We start from the raw sequence: 22077 nt of genomic DNA on the forward strand, positions 1-22077 counted from the left end.
CATATTTAAATGAGGCCTGTATTCAGTATACAGCACTATAGGCCAAATGATATAAAATAATACAAATTTCTTTCCAGGCCCAGTTTGACTTAACTCTAAAACACGTGTCTCTGCCATTGCACGCTATATTCAGCTTAAATGTACAGAATGCATTTTAACTGAAATAATTTAAAACGTAAAGGCCGACCACTGTCCTCATCCGTGAAGATGGCGGATTGTCCCTGTCCCCCGTCTGATGTCACTCTGCGGTCCCCTCCCTCCTCAGGCAGGACACATAGTGGAGGACAGCACAGACCACAGTAATGTCACATGTCCTGTCTGGACTGACCTTAGATTAGATGGTGGAGACATTGGAAGTGTTCCTTCAGGAGGCCAAAGATCATCTCCATCCAGCCCTTGTCCTGGTGGGGACATTATTATATGTCTGCTGTGCTTCCTGAGGGTCTGACTATGGTGTGAGGCCAAAAGGCTGGCAGGCATAACATTATGATCAATCAGTGTAGCCCCGCACATGCAGACTCTGAATGAAACAGCAGAGCTCTGCTTGACTGAGCGATGATTAGTTTCACCTGGTTTGATAAATCCGTGTCTGCTCATCCTGGCTCGGTGTTTGTGCTCGTTGAGCCCAGGCTCAGTCACTTATCCTGGATATCTGAACCCCACATGGCTCCATTATAATAAATGGGACATTTTCAACACTGAGAAAATGACCAAATACAATAAAAATGTCAAATACCGCTAATTTTCTTCAAAATGAAACGTTAACATCACAGAATGCATGAAAAAAGTACAGAAAATGTATAAAAAGGAAGTTTGTCTTAAGATTTATGGATCAGCAGCCTCAGCACCAGCTTTTCTTTACTGAGTTCCTCTTCAGTAAATGAGTCATGAAGTCGCTTTGAGTATCAGTGTTACTGGATGTGGACACTTGTAGTTACCGGTAATGACCACTGGAGGGCAGTGATGTGATAGTTTAAAACCACTTCCTGTCTGGGTTCATTAAATCGTTCAGGATCAGGAGGAACTCTCGGATTTCTTTGAGTTTCATCTCTCCCCCTCTTCCTCCTCTGGATGTTTCGGTCTCCGCGTCGTGGCTTCTTCTCTCCTGCTGCAGGTAAAAACGTTTCTCCGGTTCCTCTCCTTTAGCTGCTGTCGGTGTTTGTGTTGATCAACAGGCCGCGTTCACCTGCGCAGGTGAGTGTGTTTTCAGAGCGCTGAGCCTCCTCCTGCCTCTGACTCTTGAATTCACTGGTTAAAGAGTCAAAAGAGACTCTGCAGACTGACCTGCTGCTTCCTCTCAGTCTCAGTGTTCACCGCTAAGTCACTGAACTGACTGAAAGTTGATAAACTCACCGTAGAAACGTGAAAGCGACACACGGACAGAGGCGACGTGTTGCTGCTCAGTCCGCTGCGTTCAGGACAAATCGGATATTACAGACACTTAGGTGAAATCCAGCTGCATTGGGAAAAATAATAAAGTGACAAAATAAATATCGATTTAAGGTCGATTTGCTGCATTTTAGAAACAAACTCCTGTCAGTTCAGTCCATTACTGATAATCTGGAATTATAGAAACACAGATGGTTATTTAAGATGAGACAAGCCTTTTTTTAAATAGAATGACACATAGAAAATAAAAATACAAAATAATAAACATAAAATTCCAGTTGCCGTCTACATACAGAGTTAAATCTGACAGAAACTTGAATATTAAGTTCGTATCTGTCTGTAAATGAGAAGAATGATGTAGATGGAGTATTTGTATGAAATCCATAAACTTGGTCTGTAAATGAAAATGTTGCGGCTCCTTCAGTAAAAGCAGCTGTAGTTAGATAAACAGTGTCTCTAATGTTTTGGACGTTTCAACAGGAACAAATAATCAGAGTCTGAGGAACTCCTTATTGACTCCACATTTAGAGTTCAGTCATTTTTCAGATTAATTTTCATTTTGTGAATGTGAATGTTTCTGTGTCGTCTTCCTGCTTCAAACAGACCGACAGTAAATCCAGGATGTGTTGTCCTTCTTTTCTTTCCAGATGAAAACTGAAGACGAGTCGTGGTCTGACTTGGTCTCCTTCTCATACTGAACCTTTCCTCAGAGTTGGTCTCATCATGAGCTTCACAGAGAACGTTTCTGACTTCAGGTCAGCAGTCACCTCAGAAACGGTAGAGGAACTAAGAGTCACTTACTTTGGACACATTTACTTTGATTAAATGAACTTCCACAATGGCAGGAAACTGTATTAAATGTCATTTAATGTTTGTAATAAAAATAAAAAGTATTTATCAAACTAAAGAATGATTTATCTTTTTTGTCTGGATTGTTCCTAATATTTTGAGTCTTAGTCTTCAACAGGTTGTTTATCTGTTGTTCACCGTGTCACTCAGGTGTGGTGAAGTTTTCTAAGTTGTGTGTTCAGCTCCAGGTCAGACAGTGACTTGAAGAGACTCCTCCTCACCCAGAGGAAGGATGGCCTTCACCACCTGAGACACTTCGTACAAAGAGTCAAGTCTCGAATCGATGAATCGTGAGCTGTTGATCCGAGTCTTTGAATCGAGAGCTGTTATTTCGATTCATTTGAGTCAGGAGTCAGTGAATCGAAGAGCCGTTAAATGTGAAAAAATGAGACAAACGGGGGTCGATCCCGGCCCTCCCGATATCAAACCCTTTACTTAACCACTACACTAAAAGTCAGCTGGCCGCTGGCTCCTGCCTGGAGCTGGGTAGTCGCCTTTTTTGCGCTTTTGGTGACTTACACCAGAAATAGAAGTTAAAATTTTTATATTTTAAGTTGACAAGTAGCTCGATGCGTTAAAAAGCAGCCTCCAGATCCGGAGGCTGCGGGTTCAAGACCAGGTTTTATTAAAAAGCTTGTATGCTCATCACTGTTAACTAAAACAAGTCTCTGTGAGGCTCGAACCCACAACCTCTGTACCCCCACCTCTTCTTCTTGCTCCCTGAGCTATTTGCTCACACCTTTTCCATCGTTTTTTGGTATATTTGTCATCTAATTTTGGAGGAAATTTTCAGACTTTATGAAAAAATAAAAAAGTTGGCTCCGCCTCTCACTGACTCCGCCCTCTGAGGAGCCGTTCGGCTCCAGATTCAACTCCCGACTCACTGAGTCGTTCAGTCAGCAGCTCCAACACTTGTCTCCCCTCAACCTGAAGACTCTCAGCCTCAGACCTTCCTCTGGACTTTGGAGAAGCTTTGAGTGTTGGACCAACGAAGCAGCTGAAGATTCTCTGTGTTGAGTTGAGTTCATGTGGTAGAACAACTGAACAAACCACTCCACTGACAGAGTTAGTTTAACTGAGGTTCCTGAGGTTCAACCATATTAAAGCAATACAAATAAAGACACACTGCTGCTTTCTAGGACTTTTATTCAAAAGGTTTACACGCAAACCACCAGAGGTGCTTTTACCGTTCTTTACTTTTGTATTTGGATGCTTTTAGTGTTCTTTCTTTGTGCAGTTGTTTGTCAGGATTTCTTTCTGGCATTTTCCTCGTTCTCAGCTTAAATTTTCCTCTTGGACCGTCTGGTCCAGGTTCTTCTGTTTTTTTTTGGCAGCGCTATCATCAGTTCATTGTGATCATTCTGATCACATCCTAGAGATGCAGTCTCGGACCGTCATTAGATTTGAATGCAATACCTTTTCTGCCTTCTCCTGACAGTCTGAAGAGGGTCTCAGTGATTCAGGACATCCAGTTTTAAGGAGGAGAGAAGATTTAAAGATTCAAGATTGAAATACTTTTATTGTCAGTTCTATTTATATACAGGACATTCAGAGGAATGAATTGAAAAGCCATTCCTCCCTCAACTTAAAGACGTATACAAAGAAGTATAAACAGTAGAGAAGCTGTTTAGTGCTGGCAGTTTCAGCTCTCATGTAAACATGTTGCAGTGACCACATTGGCCTTGAGGCTCACAGACCTGTAGAGACTTTTAGCATCAACTCTGTTGCCTCTGCAGGTTTCATTCAATGCCGCAACAGAAATAAAACATTGACTCGTTTAAAGAAAGAATCTGTATGTCTGACAAAGAAACATTGAGGCTGTAATTGAATACACATGAATGAACCTAATGACAGAAGGACAGATATTTATTGTTAAAATCAGAGCCTGTGATTTTCAGGCTTCAATCAGACATGTGACAAAAATGAAAATGGAACAAACGGATCACTTATGTAGTATTGAAATGAGTTTGTAAAACATATTCATGTAAAAGTTACATAGAGAATATGAGTTTATAATGGAGACCCACCACATTCATTTTCAAGTATTGACATCCAAATGACAGAAAAGGTCTGCTTAAAGCACCGTGGACTCACTCCAACCTTCTACTGACCTCAGAGTCTCCAGTCTACAGCGTGGACTTGAGGACCACATAGCTTCTTAGAGGATTCAATGCTGAATCCTGCAGCTTGTTCTCATTCAGGTCCAGCTCTTCGAGACATTTGTTGGACTCCAGAGCCGAGACCAGAAAACCACAGCTGATCGCTGACAAACTGCAGCCCCTCAGTCTGAATCAAGAATAAATCAGGTAGGTTTAAAAGATCACTTAATTATTCGTCATTTCACAGACACAACTTTCACATCACAAATAAAACATGGTGTCTTACCCCAGTGACTTCAATCTACAGAGTGGATTCTGCAGAAAGTCACACAGATGCTTCACTCCTGAATCTTGAATCAGCTTGTTTCCACTCAGGTCCAGCTCTCTGAGATGGGAGGGGTTGGACTCCAGAGCTGAGACCAAAGACTTACAGCTGATCTCTGACAAACCACATCGAGACAATCTGAACAGACAAACAGAACCAGTAACAAAGAGCTCTCATTAAAATTAATGACAACAAGCTGTTGCTCATCAGGAAATGTCTGGCGCAAACCAAACACATTTTTGAAATGAAAACATGGTGGTGGCAACATCATGCTGTGTTGATGCTTTCAGCACCAGGGACTGGGAAAATCGTCAGAATCATGAGAAAGATAGATGGTTCTAAATATATGGAGGGGTTTGCTAGTGATTTCTGACTCGGATGGAGGTTCACCTTCCATCACGACAATGACCCTGAGCATACTGCTAAAGCAACATTTGAGTGGTTTAAGTGGAAACATTTAAATGTGTTGGAATGGCCTAGTCAAAACCCAGACCCTTAATCCAACTGAGAATCTGTGGTCCGGCTTGAAGATTGTTGTTGACCAGTGGAACCCACTTGCCTTGAGGAAAAATGCCAGTGGCCAGATGTGGGCAAGTTCATAGAGAGTGATTCAAAGCTACTTTGGCTCTACAAAGTATGTACGTACCTTCAAAGTTGAAGATATACCTTTGCAAGGCACTGTACAATCCAACAGGACAACACTACTAAAGAGCACGATGCTCCTTAATTTAACAAAATAGTTATTTTCTCTGTGTTATTTACCGATCCTCACAAGTGCCAATGCCAATGGTTCATCACCTGGAATTGGTCCTGACTCGTATCTGTACCTTAGACTATGTCATAAAAATGCGATTAAAAAAATACAATAACAATAAAAACTACAACAAATGTCAGTGAACTGACCCCAGATTCTGCAGTCTGCACTGTGGACTCTCCAGAAAACCACACAGATGCTTCACTCCTAAATCCTGCAGCTGGTTGTTGCTCAGGTCCAGATGTCTCAGATGAGTGGGGTTGTACTTTAGTGCAGATCCCAGAGAATCACAGCTGGACTTTGTCAAACTACAGCAACTGAATCTAAATAAAGAACAAGAGAAGAACATTTAGAGGACAGAAGCTCCAACTTGAAATCATTGAGTGTTTCATCATCTGGTCAGAGATAAATGTAATGACTGTTCTGTGTAATAAGATCGAGTGGTTTGCAGGTATCAGTCATCTCACAGATGGCACAAAGGTGAAATGATTATTTGTTGAGTCTTGAACTGAGAGAACAAATAAAGGCAACAAACAAACAAAACAAAAATAAAAAACATTTACTGACCCCAGAGTCTCCAGTCTACAGTGTGGACTCTTCAGAAAACCACACAGATGATTCACTCCTGAATCCTGCAGCTGGTTGTTAAAGCTCAGGTCCAGGTGTCTCAGATAGGAGGGGTTGGACTTCAGAGCTGAGACAATGACTTCAGAGAGTCTCTTTGTCAGTCCACAGCCACAAAGTCTGTTGTGATACACAAACAAATACAAGAAGAAATCTTATACTAGTTCCTAGATCTTATACTTCTGTTAAGACCAATGGTTCAGATGATCTGTCATTATATATCTGACTGTGTTTGACTTGAAACAAATGGTTCTCATCAGTCTCTGAAGACATACATATAATGTCAATGTTATAGTGTCATTATCTGAGGAACTAAACTACTAATCTACACTGGTGCATAATGTTGATCACATCTGGACTTACACAGCCTTTCTGCAGTTCCACACAGCTGGAATCAATCTCCGTCGTCCCTCCAATGTTGTGTTGTATGTCTTCACATCCAGCACCTCCAGAACCTGTGACATCTGCAGCACGTAGGCCAGAGCTGAGCAGTGGATTTCAGAGAGTTTCTTCTCTGATCTGTTGTCTGATTTGAGGAACTCTTGGATGTCCTGATGAACTGAGAGGTCATTCATCTCAATCAGACAGTGGAAGATGTTGATGCTTCTGTCCGGAGAAATTTTGTACATTTCCATTGTCTTCAGGTTGTCAATGGCCCTCTGGGTCACTTCTGGACTGGTCTCTCTCTGACCCAGTAGTCCTCTTAAGTGTCTCTGGTTGGACTGCAGAGAGAGACCATGAAGGAAGCGAACCAACAGATCTAGGTGACCATTGCTACTCTCCACAGATTTCTCCATGACTCTTTTCAGAAAGACATCCAGAGATGAGTTATTGTAGTTTTGTCCCAGGAAGTCCTTCAGCACCTGTATTTTTCCGTTGGTGTAACAGTGGATCAAGTAAACTGCAGCCAGAAACTCCTGAACACTCAAATGGATGAAGCAGAACACCTTGATCTGGTACAATCCTCTCTCCTCTTTAAAGATCTGTGTCAACACTCCTGAGGACACTGAGGCTGCTCTGATATTGATGTCATAGTCTGTCAGGTCTGATTCATAGAAGATCAGGTTTCCTTTCAGCAGTTGATCAAAAGCCAGTTTTCCCAGAGACTCAATCATCTTCCTGGTCTTTGCACTCCAGTGGTGATCTATCCCAGATCCTCCATCATACTTGACATTCTTGACTTTGGTCTGAACCACCAGGAAGTGGATGTACATCTCAGTCAGGGTCTTGGGGAGATCTCCTCTCTCTCTGGTTTCCAACACATCCTCCAGAACTGTAGCAGAGATCCAGCAGAAGACTGGGATGTGACACATGATGTGGAGGCTTCGTGATGTCTTGATGTGGGAGATGATGCTGCTGGCCTGCTCCTCATCTCTGAATCTCTTCCTGAAGTACTCCTCCTTCTGGGGGTCATTGAACCCTCTGACCTCTGTCATCATGTCAACACGCTCAGGAGGGATCTGATTGGCTGCTGCAGGTCGTGTGGTTATCCAGAGGCGAGCAGAGGGAAGAAGTTTCCCCCTGATGAGGTTTGTCAGCAGCACATCCACTGAGGTGGACTTTGTGACATCAGTCAGGATCTCAGTGTTGTGGAAGTCCAGAGGAAGTCGACACTCATCCAGACCATCAAAGATGAACACAACCTGGAACTCTTCAAAGCTGCAGATTCCTGCTTCTTTGGTTTCAGTAAAGAAGTAATGAACAAGTTCCACCAAACTGAACTTCTTCTCTTTCACTACATTCAGCTCTCTGAAAGTGAATGGAAATGTGAAGTGGATGTTCTGGTTGGTTTTGCCTTCAGCCCAGTCCAGAGTGAACTTCTGTGTTAAGACTGTTTTCCCAATGCCAGCCACTCCCATAGTCATCACTGTTCTGATTGGTTTATCTCTTCCAGGTGGGCCTTCAAAGATGTCTTCCTGCCTGATGGTTGTTTCTGGTATGTCGTCTCGTTCCCTGGATGCCGTTTCAATCCATTTGACCTCATGTTCATCATTGACCTCTGCAGTTCCTCCCTCTGTGATGTAGAGCTCTGTATAGATCTCTTTCAGTAGAGTTGGGTTTCCTGCTTTAGCAATCCCCTCAAACACACACTGGAACTTCTCCTTCAGAGTAGATTTAAGTTCACGTTGACAAGCTGCAGCAGTAAGATCTAAATGAAAACACAATTAAACAAGAAAGTGAATATTGTAACAAGCTAATCCAATAAAAACAAATCATTGAATATGTTTTGATCTCTTGAGATATTAGTAAGTATGTCATTGATGTTTCAACCCCACAGTCCCTGCCCTGTTCGTCCCCATTGGTGCTGAGTGGACGCGGTGAACGTGTGGCTTTACCGCTGGGACCCACTATCAGCTGCTCACCCAGAGCCACCAGCTCCTGCCAGGTTTGGCTTGGTTAATGCAAGATCGTTTGCAAATAAAACATTTGTCCTGAAGGACTTCTTCATGTCTCGCGACCTGGATTTCCTCTTTGTCACCGAGATGAGGCTCAATGATTGATTAAAAAAAGACTGTCAGCTCATGGACTTTTTCCAATGATCAAAACGTTCTCGAAATTTTCCAATCTAGTTTTAAAACATTGCACAGCACAGAATCAGCACTCTTAACAACATGTTTTTAGCTAGAGATCGACCAATATTCTATTCCAATTTTTTACTGGTATCAGTATTGGCTGATACATGGTGCTTTCACACACGCACACGCGCACACGCACACACACACACACCAAACAAAGATCTATTTACTTTATCGCTAAGCACAAACACATTACAGTCTTTTACTGTTTTCTTTTACTGTTGTTATTGTTCAGTAGGAGTTTCTAGCTGATGTTTTACTAAAAGTGCAGGTTGTCAATCAGCCATTGTCAACAGCTTAGATTGGAGCTGTTGTGCCGTTGTTCAGCTTTTGGTAGGAATTTTTGTTGATGTTAAAACCAAGGTCCAAAACAGACTCCTGTCTGTTTAGTCCAAAAGGAGAGAAAGGACAGAATGATGAGAAAAAGGAGGGGAAGGGAGAAATACCCGCTCAGAAAAATCGTCAGCACATACTGACCATCGGCCATGCAAAAAAAAAAAAAAAAAAAACTTCCTCAAAAGTCCATATCGGTCGCTCTTTATTTTTAAGTTACTGACTCTTGTCACAGTGTAATCCCTGTGCTCTTAGTCTTAACTGCCGTATTTGATACAGTGGACCACAACATCCTAATTGCTTGTTTGTAGCAGTGGGTGAGCATCCGGGGCTCTCCACTGGAATCATCATCAAACATTCTGTGTCAACCTTGGTGACTACTGATACTTTTTTACGTGGGGTTCCACATGACTCAGTCCTGGGCCCCCTTTCATTTTCTGTATAATCTTCTCCTATTTGGTTACATTCTTAGGATGCATGGCATTTTATTTAACTGTTACGCTGATGACTGTCAGTTCTATGTCCCCCTTAAAAGGGCTCATTCATTCTCCTTTAAGCCACTGTTAAACTGTGTTAATAATGTCAAGTCCTGGATGGCTCTAAACATTTTAAATGTTATGATGAAAAGAGAGGAGATGGTCTTTGGTGCTACCTCTGTATATTTGTATTTTTACATTTTTATTATGCTTTTGTTGTGTCCAATTTACTGTACAACACTTTGGCAACCTTTGTGTTTATTTAAAATTGTGCTTCATAAATAAATTGGATTGGAACCTGGATTGGATTTATCCAAAAGGTTAAATATTCAGAGAAATCTTTTATCTATTACTGTGTGTGAACAAATGGATGGGTCAAACAGCAGGACAGAATTTCCCCTCAGGGATCAATATAGTATAAAAAAATAAAAAAATAAATCCTCTTACTGTTCTGCAAACAGTCAGCCAGCCCCTCTTGCTTCATTCTCCTCAGGAAGTTCATTGTGATGTTCTGAAATGCTTCTCTGTTGATCTTCCTCTGCTCTTCATCCTCACCCTCCAACACCTCATCATCCTCCATCTGACCCTCTAAGCATTTTGGGTAACCTGGACTCAGAACCTTGTGGAACTTCTTCAGCTCGTTCTTCACAAAAGTGACGATGTTGTCCTCCAGCAGCTGGAACAGAAAACTATATGAATCAAACAATCCCAGTGGAATCATGGAGCCAGACATCAGGTCCACACTGGCCAGACTGATCATCCCCTGGTCTACAAAGAGTTGTGAATAGATGTCAAGTAGTTGTTGTACATGTACAGACCGTAAATATGGAGTCCAGTGGTGTTTGATGCTGCTGGACAGACTGACCACTGGGAAGCTCTGAACTCTTCTGGTAGACTCTGTGGACCAATCATCAACAATTAGTTCTCATCATGTTTCTGCCAACTATAAACATTGTATGAATGCACACATACGGAAACAATGAATTAAAGATTGTGTGTTCTGTACTGATTGTTCTGCTCAGAATGAGCACTAACATGTTGAAACATCCTCCAGGAAGTGAAACAAGACTTTACACTCCATTAAGATCACAGAAAGTTCACACGCAGAGAGATGGAGAGATACAAACAGCAGTTAACATGCTATACACTAGTACTACAGAACTGAATGTAATATAGAAAAAATTAGATGACAAGTTAGAGGACAGGAACTCGGAGCAAATATCAGCAGCTAGGCCAATCTTGGACCAGAGTTCTTAAATGTCTAAGTAGAAGAGCACTTATGCTCAGTTTATATTCAATTATATCGTACTTCTTTGTAGCTGAGGGCTGATGTGTTTTAAAGTCAACAATGTTCTTCTTTGACCGATGGCTCGTCAAAGACGCAGAGCTGAGTTCAGGGTCAGGTTCCCGTGACCATGGCTTCTGGCGTATTCTGGAAGACAAAAGAAAACAAGCAGGGTAGAAATTTACGCTTGGTGAGTATAACGACAGACAATTGTGATAACTAGATGTGCAAGGGAGATGCACGTAGCTCTACACAACATCACATCTGTTAAATCTCACTTATTTCCAGTAGACTGTTGTTGTCTAAAAGTAAATTCAGCTTCCTTTGAATGGTCACTTTTCAGAGATGCACAGGTGCGCTCAGGTTCACGTGAGCGTGGTTTCTGATAGTTTCTAGGAGACAGAGGAAAAGCAGCAGGGAAGAAATGTAGGTGTTGAACTGTTATTATTTTGACAGGCTACTTCATTTCATTCAATTCTGTTTAACAGCACCACAAACTACATCCTCCAAGCTAATCACATATCTGAGTTACCAGCTTTCTAACACCATTTCAACATCATCTGAACATTATAACAGTCATGAAGGAGGATTTAGTTCAAATCTTTCATATTAGAAAGCATCTATTTTCACTATTGTATGATACAAGTAAACTTCAGTCAGTCTCTGGTGTCTCACAGTCACTACACTCAGTCTAATGATCCTGGTTGTGCTGGAGAGACGACAACAAAATGTTTCTGCGCAAGAGACATGCATGTAACTCTGTAGTTTCACACAATATCACAGCTGGAAATACAGAACACACATCTGACCATGATGGCGAATGTGGTTTCTTGATAAAAATTGGTTAAATCTTACCTATTTCCAGCAGAGCGTCGACGTTTAAAAGTAAATTCTTTTTCCTTTGAATGGTCACTCTTCAGAGACATGCAGCTGGGCTTAGGTTCATGTGAATGTCGTTTCTGGCGGATTCTGGGAGAGAGAGGAAAAGAAGGAGGGGATAAATGTACGTGTTTAATGGCCCCACAAGCTATATCCTGCAAAATCATCATACAGTATTATCTAGACGTTTTGGGCAGGTATGAAAAAATGGTGTAAAACTAACAATGCCTTCAAAAATGGGGGTGAAAATAGAGTATTTTCATTGATCAACAAAATGAAGTGCATGAAATGAAGACAAATCTAAATCAAATCAATATTTGGTGTGACCACAACATCAATTCTTCTAGTTCTACTTGTACACACGTTTTGAAGGAACTCAGTAGGTAGGTTGTTCCAAACATCTTGGAGAACTAACCACAGAAGATCTGTGGATTCAGGCTTCCCCTTTATGTAATGCCAGACACACTCCATGATGTTGAGAACAGGGCTCTGTTAGGGCTTTCACACTGGCAGGGCTCTGTGCTGGTTCCGCTTCCCAAAACAAATTTTGACCCGGCCAGTGCATTCAGACTGAAAAAAATAACAAGTTTGGGACCTGAAAAGTTGGTTTTCAAGGGAACCAAGAAATACCTGGTTCTTCCCTGCAAACCGTGACATCATCAGTGGCCACCCAGCGACTGACAGCGAACGTGGAAAAAAGAATGTGCAGAGGTCCGCAGAGGAAACCAGATGTTTGGTGGCCATGTGGGCAGCAATGGGGTTTCAAATGAAGGAAAAGCAAGCTTTATGCTGAACTGGTGGAGGAGATGGCCAAGGCTGAGTTTTCCCGTACGCCTGATCAGATTATTAATAAACTCAAACGACTGGGGAGCTGGAGAAAAGTGGAGGTGGATGTGAGGATACAGGCCTGTCATTCAAACTTTTGGATGCCATGATAGGTGACAGTGGCGCTGAACTCAGCCATGGCTGCCAAGATTTTGTGCCACCTGCCACATCTGGGTCCTCTACCTATGATGATGGTAAGTTTAGATAGTTTAGATAGGTTCTTGCCATCAACAGCTGATGCATGCTGGATGAAAAACAAATGTCGGTAGCAACAGGACGAAAGCCCTCAGATGATCCATGAGATCTGCCATTTTGACACAACTGTTTTAGTTTACTGTTGCCTCAGTAACGCGGAGTAACGTCTTCCCAATTTGGTTCCTCCCAGTAAACTGGGTTCCACTTAAACTGGTGTGTACATGGGCTGGTTTGCCAGAAAGAACCAAGGTTCTCAGACTCCACAACAGAAACGGAGCCAGAACCATGTCTGTCTGAAAGCATGTGGGGGCTAGACCTCAGCTGGTAGGTTGTTCCAAACATCTTGGAGAGCTAACCACAGATCTTCTGTGGATGTAGGCTTCCCCAAATCTTTCTTTCTCCTCATGTAATCCCAGACACACTCCGTGATGTTGAGATCAGGGCTCTGTGGGGGCCATGCCATCGTTTCCACAACTTCTTGTTCTTCTTTATGCTGAACATAGTCCTTAATGATCTTGGCTGGATGTTTGGGGTCTTTGTCCTGCTGCAGAATAAATTTGGGGGCAATAATACGCCTCCCTGATTTTTCCTAATTGCCCCTCTGGGATAAATGAAGTTTCTCTGATTCTGACGGTATTGATGATGGGGAAGTATCTACCTCTATTTCTCAGCACTTAGGACACCATTATTCCTGACCAAATCTCCAACCCCAGACTTTCAAAGAGCCTCCACCATGTTTCATTGTCGTCTACAGACGCTCATTATCGTACAGCTCTCCAGCCCTTCGTGAGTAAACTGCCTTCTGCTACAGACAAATATTTACAATTTGAACTCCTCAGTCCGGAGCACATGCTGCCATTTTTCTGAACCACAGTTCCTATGTTTTGGAGCATAGTTGAGTCTAATGGCCTTGTTTCCGTGTCAGAGGGATGGATTTTTGGCTGCAACTCTTCCATGAAGACCACTTCAGGCCAGACTTCTCTGGACAGTAGATGGGTGTACCTGGGTCCCACTGGTTTCTGACACTTACTTCCGTTTTTAGGCAGAGAGGGGGGTGAGTGTTGGTTGAAGTGTAGTTTCATGTCCCATCACTTCTTACCTGCTGCTGCTGGCTAGGCTAGTTAGCTGGTGTCTTCTTGTTGGTTGTTAGTTGGTAGCTGACTGCTAACCTGCTGGTCAGGTTTTCAGTTGGACTAAGCTTCTAAATGGGTTTTGCCTCAGATCATGGCACAAAGGATTGTAACATCTTATCCTGGGTATTAATGAATTATCTGCTGTACTAAGTTTCCTTGGCTGACCACAGCATGTACACACACCTATTCATGATGGCAAATGTGGTTCCTTGTTAAAAATCAATTAAACTGTACCGTTTTCCAGCAGGGGTTTGTTGTCCAAAAGTTAATCCGGCTTCCTTTGACCAATCACTCTTCAGGGAGACACAGCTGGGCTCAGGTTCAGGTGAATGTGGTTTCTGATGGATTCTGGGAGACAGAGGAAAAGCAGCAATTTATGCGTTGTACCGTCGCACGTTTCTATTATTTTGACAGGCTACTTAATTTTATTCAATTCTGTATGATGGCACCACAAACTACACCACACTAATCATAAAAAATAATCATACAGTACTGTGGAAAGGTTTTAGGCAAGTATGAAAAATGCTTAATAATCAGTTAAATCTTACTGTTTTCCAGTGGGGGGTTTTTGTTGTCCAAAAGTTAATCCGGCTTCCTTTGACCAATCACTCTTCAGGGAGACACAGCTGGGCTCAGGTTCAGGTGAACGTGGTTTCTGATGAATTCTGGGAGACAGAGGCAAAGCAGCATATGAGAAATTTATGCGTTGTACTGTCGCACGTTTCTATTATTTTGACAGGCTACTTCATTTTATTCAATTCTGTATGACGGCACCACAAACTACACCAAACTAATCATAAAAAATAATCATACAGTACTGTGGAAAGGTTTTAGGCAAGTATGAAAAATGCTTAAAAATCATTTAAAACTTACTGTTTTCCAGTGGGGGGTTTTTGTTGAAAAGTTAATCCGTCTTCCTTTGACCAATCACTCTTCAGGGAGACACAGCTGGACTCAGGTTCAGGTGACCGTGGTTTCTGATGGATTCTGGGAGACAGAGGAAAAGCGGCAGGTGAGAAATTTATGTGTTGTACCATTGCACATTTCTATTATTTTGACAGGCTACTTCATTTCATTCGATCGGTTTGACGGCACCACAAACTACATCCTCCAGAATAATCATACAGTACTGTGTAAAGGTTCTAGGCAAGTATGAAAAATGCTTAAAAATCAGTTAAATCTTACTGTTTTCCAGCAGGGTTTTTTTTTTGAAAATTTAATCCGGCTTCCTTTGACCAATCACTCTTCAGGGAGACACAGCTGGGCTCAGGTTCAGATTCATCAGAGGCTGCTCTGGTGAGTTGTTGCTCTGGGCTTTAATACAACACACACACACAGATTTCAGTTCAATTTTTTTTCTGCAAGTTCTGCACAAGAATGAATGAAAACATCAGCGGAATTTCAAAGTCCTCATAATATAAAAAGAGAACTCAAACAAATGAAACAGAAATATTACACATTTGTGTTGTCAAGAAAATGAATCATTTGTACATCTCTATTCAGTATCTGGTGTGACACTACGCAGCAATAATGTTAACTAAACATTTCCGGTAACTGCTGATCAGTCGTCTTTAGCACCTGGGAGGGATTTTAGCTCACTCTCACATGAACTAACAACTTCAGGTTCTTCCACAACATTTGTACTGGATCGAGGATACGACTTTGACTTGGCTGTTTCAAAACATTAAGACTATTTTCTTTCATAGAACGATTTGCATGCATTCTCGTTAAAAACGGTCAAATCTTACTTTTTTCCAGCAGACTGTTGTACTCCAAAAGTAATTTCAGCGTGCTTTGAATGGTCACTCTTCATAGACACACAGCTGGACTCAGGTTCAGGTTCAGATTCATCAGAAGCTGCTCTTGTGAGTTGTTGTTCTGGGCTTTAATACAACACACACACAGATTTAAATTTTTTAAAGTTCTGCACAAGAATGAATGAAAACATCAGAGGAATTTCAAAGTCCTTATAGTATAAAAAATAACTTTTCGTGTTGTTCAACAAAACGAATCATTTGTACATCTCTATTCAGTATCTAGTGTGACACTACGCAGCAATAACGTCAACTAAACATTTCCGGTAACTGCTGATCAGTCGTCTTCAGCACCTGGGAGGGATTTTAACCCACTCTTCAGGATGTTGATGGGTTTCCTCACATGAAATAACACCTTCCACAACATTTTGTACTGGATCGAGGTCAGGACTTTGACTTGGCTGTTTCAATACATCAAGACTGTTTTTGTTTCGTAGAACGACTTGCATGTATTCTCGTTAAAAACGGTCAAATCTTACTTTTTTCCAGCAGACTCGTGTAGTCCAAAAGTAATTTCAGCGTGCTTTGAATGGTCACTCTTCATAGACACACAGCTGGACTCAGGTTCAGGTTCAGATTCATCAGAGGCTGCTCTGGTGAGTTGTTGCTCTGGGCTTCAATACAAGACACACACATAAATTTCAGTATATGGTCTTTGCACCCCTCACAATTTTCTAAAGTTCTGCACAAAAATGAATGAAAACACTGACAGTAGAAAAAAAAAACAAATAAAATGCTTTGTGTTATTAAAGAAAATGAATCCAGACTTCCACAAACATGTGTTCTGATTTTTTTCTTTTCTTTTTTTTTTTTTGGAGTTCAATTTTCAATTGGAAAAACTTCTGACTAGATGGACTCTGAAAATTTGTAATCCTAAAGAGGACTTATTTTTGCACCTCACACATACGTGTTGGGCCAATTTCTGAATAAACAAATACCACAGTACACCCTTACTGTTTCATATGTTTGATTGGGTTCTCTTTGTCTTCTTTCAGGACCTGTGCAGAACTCTACTGATGTTTTGAGTCATTTTTTTTTTTTTTTTTTACAGAAATAGGAGGCATGATGGTTTAATCATTTTGGATCAGAGTAAATGGACAGTTAGCGAAAGTCACCTCACCTCTGAGCTTTGGTCTGGTTCTTATGGTCCCCACACAGATGTATGGTTTGAGAGGGAGAGACTCCCTCCTCTCTGTCCTCACGCTGGTCCATGCTGATGAATTAACACCAACTCACACACTCTGTACCTCCATCTACAGAGGAAACACAAATCATTCATCTGAACTCATCTTCACATCCTTTCTACTGCAAAACATCGGCTGCACTTACTAGCTCTTATTTTTGGTTTCTTATCAGTCAGGTAACAGTATGAAGAAATGAGTACTAGAAATCAAAAACAACACTGTCTCTCTGCATCGGTCCTGTGCTGTGAACATGAACAAACGCTCAGAGTTAACGCTGTTCAGAGGAGCGAACTCCACTTCCTCCACAATCTCATTCCGCGTTTCTCAACTTCCATTAATCTCCGGATTTACGTTTTATTTTGAAATGCCCGACAGGAAACAGTACTATGCCACTGCGTCTGACTTTAAAGGAGACGACGGGTTTATACATATACCCGGAAGTAAAAACAAAACTGTTTATTCTTCTAAAGAAAGCAAATAAACGTCAGCTGATAATGACATTGAATCCGGATAATGATTAATGTGTGAGAATGACAAAGCTTATGTAATTTGTGAGAATGACACTCGAGTGATCTTTGTCATCCTCTAGGGAATGAATCGTCTTTAGCAAACATTAGAGAGCAGGATGTAAAGTAACTCAAGACAGAACTTACATGGACTCAAACAGCGTTTGAAGAAGAGTCGAAGAAAATGTCTCTCTCCTCCACACCTGGACCCTAAAGTCTCAGGACGAGACTCTACTCGTTTACCTCTGTTCTTGTTGTTTTCTAATGAAACGTCATCTGTTGCTGCCCAATTAGTTGTCCAATCACCTACGTCCCCCGACACAAGCCGTATTTCATTCGTAAACAAATGAATGAATGAGAAATAATAGGAATAAAATTGCTTTAAATCAAATAATGAAAAGAAGCTCTACAAAAACAAACAATTCTTTCAAAAAAACAAAAACAAAAAACAACAACTGCGAAATGCAGTGTGACGTTTAATTTGGCAGCTATTACTAAAATAACAAAACAATGAAAATGACTTTCGTTCCATTACCGACACAGGATGATATCGATCTTTCCGTTCCTGTAGAAGATGGGAAATCTCAAACGACAGCTGATGTTACCGTGTTAATGATTAAAACCTGCCTTATTTACCTCCAGATGGAGGTCCACGGGACAAAATGTTCGGCGTTTCAGCGTTAACGAAACTGAAAGTAAATTCGCGACCTTATCATTCACATGTACATTTTGGATTTCCTGCTGAATGAAGGCATCGTTTATTATTTCAGTCTGACTCTTTAGATTCAAATCATAATAAAGAACATATTGGAATACGGTGTGCCTTTTCATTGTTTTAGTAAATTCTCTTGACAAGTTCTCCTCAACTCCAAAGGACAATCCAAATTCTCAACTCAATCAACTCTATTTTTTTCTTCCAGCTTTTGTTTTGGTATCGATTCGCTTCCTCAGTTGATCGGTCAGTACAGGTTGTAAACATTTAAAGTCAAAGAAACAAACCCCAACATTTTAATTGAACTTTTTTGAATGAATTTTAAATTAAATGTCAATATTTTAATTCAACTTTTAAAAAATTAACCACTTATTGGAATAAAGAAAAATCTAAACAAAAAAATAACTGATCCAGAAGCTTGAAAATTGGTCTACATTCAACATTCAATTTCACGAGTTTTCAACATTTTTAGTAGAGTTTTAACATTTTTAACTTCGTATTATCCTTTTGTATTTTATACTTTTCATTTTTCAAGCTCACAATGAAAAGTCAATTAAGTCAGTGCTGTCTTAACCAGCCTACACAGCAGTTAAACATGAACGCAATGCTTCACGCAATGCAATCAACATGAAAGTAAATGAAACATTTCACCAACCATTGGCGTCTTTGGACTGAACATCAGTGAACTTGGAGTTTCTTCTACATGAAGTTAGTTTATTTGGATGACTGAGGACCTCCATTCCTTCTCAGGTGCTCCAAATCAGCGTCAACGAGGTCTAGACGCGTTGGATCGATACCAGCGTGATGAGATCGATACTTTTGTTACAGTATCTCTTCTATACGTGGAGTAAATTACTCCTCACAAAGTTCAAGCGAGCGCGGCTTCTCTCCAATTCTGTGTGCATCAGGAGCTTCTCCACCTGTAGTAAATGGTGGAAATGGACAGAGTTTGATACTCAGACCCTAGTATCACAGCAACATCGCACAGCTGCAACTGATGCTATTATTGAAATGCGTCGGTACTTGGAAGAGAAGACAATTACACGGGATGCACGGGACCCAATATTTACGTAGTTACGAAGTTATTCAATGACCATGACCTTTCAAGTAAAATGTATCGGTATCGGCGATACTAGACCTGTGTTTACTTGGTATCTGATTGATACCAAAATTCCAAGTATCGTCCATCCCTGTTGACAGACTGATCAGGAAAAAGCAACAGGTTACCGCTGGTGCACTCTGGGAAGTGTAGTTCTATGATCGGAGTCTCGTTGAACATATGGAAAAGTTATTTTCATCCTTTTTCTTGAACTTTCTTTCTTGAACTTCAAAACTTGCAGATTCTTAAACACACACAGATTTTATTTTTATTTTTTGTAGCGTCAGATTTTCAAAAATGATTAGTGATTCCGGTTACACAGTATAAAATAGACTATTACGTGATAAATATATGCATTAAAATTAGTACATGTTAACCACCGAAATAATAAAAAAAAAAGGATAAAGGTGACAGACACCATTTTTTCCCTAACAGGATATAAACATGCAAGGCTAAAACAAAAAATAAAACACGGTGCTTAAAACTAAGATTAAGAATGTCAATTGTCATTGCTCACAACAACATAATTTTGTTTGGCAGCATTCTCTAGTAATTGTGTTCACAGTGGTAGTGTTGCACAACTGAATATTGATTCCAGTGTTTCCTTTTAAGAATCAGTTACAGAAATACAAGATCAATGCTAGGTTAAGGCCAGCTTCACTGAGACCTTGAGCAGTAACAGTTAACATCCAGCACCTGCTCAAATGAAAGAAGCATGTGGTCAAAACAAAAGTTTAAAAATGGTACTTGTATCTACTGCACAAACAGACAACATAGCTATATGGTTTGTTCATTATTAATGACTCTGAATGATCCATGAAGCACTTGTCTCAAATTGTTTTTCGCTACTGGGTTGAATAGTGCAGTTCTGTTGATGGTGTAAATGATGATCATCCAGATCTCATACTCTCAGCACAAACTCCACCCTGTTCACCATCACCTTCACAAAGATCAGTACTCCCATCTGCAAAGAGAAGAAGAAATAACAGAGAGTCAGTGTTCAGAGCGGCAGTGGAGCAGCTGTGTGGTGTAGCTTCTTTTCAGCTCTCACGGTAGCATGGAGTGAACACACTAAAGTTGAAGATCATAGAGACTTTTAGTTTCTGCTGCAGATTTTACATAGATTTACATTGGAAGTAAACTACAGAGAGTCATACACCTTAGAAAATACACATTGAGACTGCCATTTAATATATCTGGAACAAACAAATGACAGAACAACAGATCAATAAATTGGACCACATGGTTACTAAATGTAATGGTGGTTCTGTGAAATAAGTTGATCTGAAATCTGATCTTTGCTTTTATACTAATGTGCTGGGTGAAATACAAGTGAAAGTTGTATGGACTTTTGGTTTTACCTTTATATTTAATCTTAAAATGGGTTAACATCGCTTTGTTTGCTTTCATTCTTTTCAGCACAACTTCACCTGTGTCATAAAATAATTGTTTCATTTTGACAAACTGCATCAACATATTGGGTCTAAAACCACACTAAAACCATAAAATCCAAGTAGGAAAGAGTAAGATTTTCCATTCTGAAAACCAGAAACTTATTTAATTAACCATTTTTATAGTATAGAAAGTGTTACTTTCACTCCAGCCCTTCACTGACCTCAGAGTCTCCAGTCTATAATGTGGACTCTCCTTAATTTCACAAAGCTGCCTCACTCCTGAATGCTGCAGGTCGTTTCCACTCAGTTTCAGATGTATCAGATGAGAGGGGTTGGACTTCAGAGCTGAGACCAGAGAATCACAGCTGATCTTTGACAATCTGCAGTAACTCAATCTAAACAGAGAACAGAAATAGTTAAAATTCAGTTAGCTGAGTTCAGGTTTTAAATGGGCCCCAGTTTACATGCAGCGGAGAAAATTGAATAACTGACGGGAACATGTCCTCCTCCAACACACTAGGTGGCGATATGTGTCTTTTCAGCGGGTTAATACCATGTTAACGCAGCCCACTTTCTGATTGACCTATTACGTCATATAATAAACAAGAGTCTTGATACAGGACTAAAACTATTAATATTGTAACTTCATCATCTTAACGTTGTCAGCTGGAACTAATCAACTTCTGTTTACAGATCTACAATAAAATACAGTTAATGAGCTGACCTCAGTATCTCCAGTCTGCAGAGTGGATTCTCCAGAAAACCACACAGATGCTTCACTCCTGAATCCTTCAGCTCATTTCCACTCAGGTCCAGATGTCTCAGATAAGTGGGATTCACAGCTGAGACCAGAGAATCACAGCTGATGTCTGACAAACTGCAGGAATTCAATCTAAATAAAGAATAAAAGATGAAAGTTTAGAAAGTTTACAAGGTTCCTGCTAGAAATCATTCAGTGTTTCATAATCTGTTCAGAGCTGGGAAAAATAAGGTTTACAAAATGATGTACTCAGAGAAATAGGGCTAGACAAAAGAACTGCTTGATGACCACGGTTTTTAAGTTGCTGTAGCCGAATATTACTTTGCTACAGTCAATGAACGAACTCGGAGGATGTAGCTAGTGATGTTGTTAAACTGGATTTAATCATTTAGCCTAGCCCACTGAATAAAATTAGGTTGTGAAAATAGATAGAAACATACGTGAGTACATCACAATATAATTCAACAGTACAACAAGCCACAGCCTCCAAAATGCTGAATCAACAGCTCTCTGCTATGCTGAATAATAGAAACTTCATGGAGCTTGTAGGGCTGTTATGTTAGGATGCATTCATTGTACCTGACAGACGGACAAATTAGTGTAATAACAACCTCATATCTGAAGTTCAGTGCCACCACAACTTTAACATCAAATCAGTCTCAGAGCAAATAAAACATGGTGTCTGACCTCAGGGTCTCCAGTCGACACCGTGGAGTCTTAAGAAAACCACACAGATGCTTCACTCCTGAATCCTGCAGATTGTTTTTACCCAGGTCCAGCTCTCTCAGGTGGGAGGGGTTGGACTTCAAAGCTGACACCAGAGAGCTGATCTCTGACAAACTGCACAAACTCAACCTGAAGACAAA

General features: G+C 40.7%; 2 protein-coding genes across 2 annotated transcripts in view; both read right to left on the minus strand.

Annotated features, from left to right (window-relative positions):
* Positions 1-3367: 3367 nt before the first annotated feature.
* Positions 3368-17936, minus strand: LOC125001190 (NACHT, LRR and PYD domains-containing protein 3-like). The gene is made up of 19 exons (XM_047577110.1): positions 17782-17936; positions 17394-17552; positions 16677-16809; positions 16036-16170; positions 15491-15625; positions 14928-15056; positions 14616-14729; positions 14291-14407; positions 13977-14090; positions 11566-11679; positions 10989-11102; positions 10735-10857; positions 10244-10322; positions 9873-10101; positions 6404-8189; positions 5984-6160; positions 5566-5739; positions 4624-4800; positions 3368-4524 (listed from the first exon to the last, which is right to left on the minus strand). The coding sequence occupies exons 3-19, from the start codon at positions 16766-16768 to the stop codon at positions 4365-4367; spliced, it is 3969 nt and encodes a 1322-aa protein (XP_047433066.1). The 5' UTR covers positions 16769-16809; positions 17394-17552; positions 17782-17936; the 3' UTR covers positions 3368-4364.
* A 1361-nt stretch (positions 17937-19297) lies between these two features.
* LOC125001208 overlaps positions 19298-22077 on the minus strand; it is a 47584-nt gene continuing 44804 nt past the window's right edge. The window contains 4 exon segments of the mRNA XM_047577131.1: positions 19298-20021; positions 20673-20846; positions 21176-21343; positions 21899-22066. Coding sequence (XP_047433087.1) covers positions 20009-20021; positions 20673-20846; positions 21176-21343; positions 21899-22066 — 523 coding nt within the window. The 3' untranslated portion in view covers positions 19298-20008.

Source organism: Mugil cephalus, chromosome 23 (genome assembly GCF_022458985.1).
Source record: "Mugil cephalus isolate CIBA_MC_2020 chromosome 23, CIBA_Mcephalus_1.1, whole genome shotgun sequence".
NCBI classification, from domain to species: domain Eukaryota; kingdom Metazoa; phylum Chordata; class Actinopteri; order Mugiliformes; family Mugilidae; genus Mugil; species Mugil cephalus.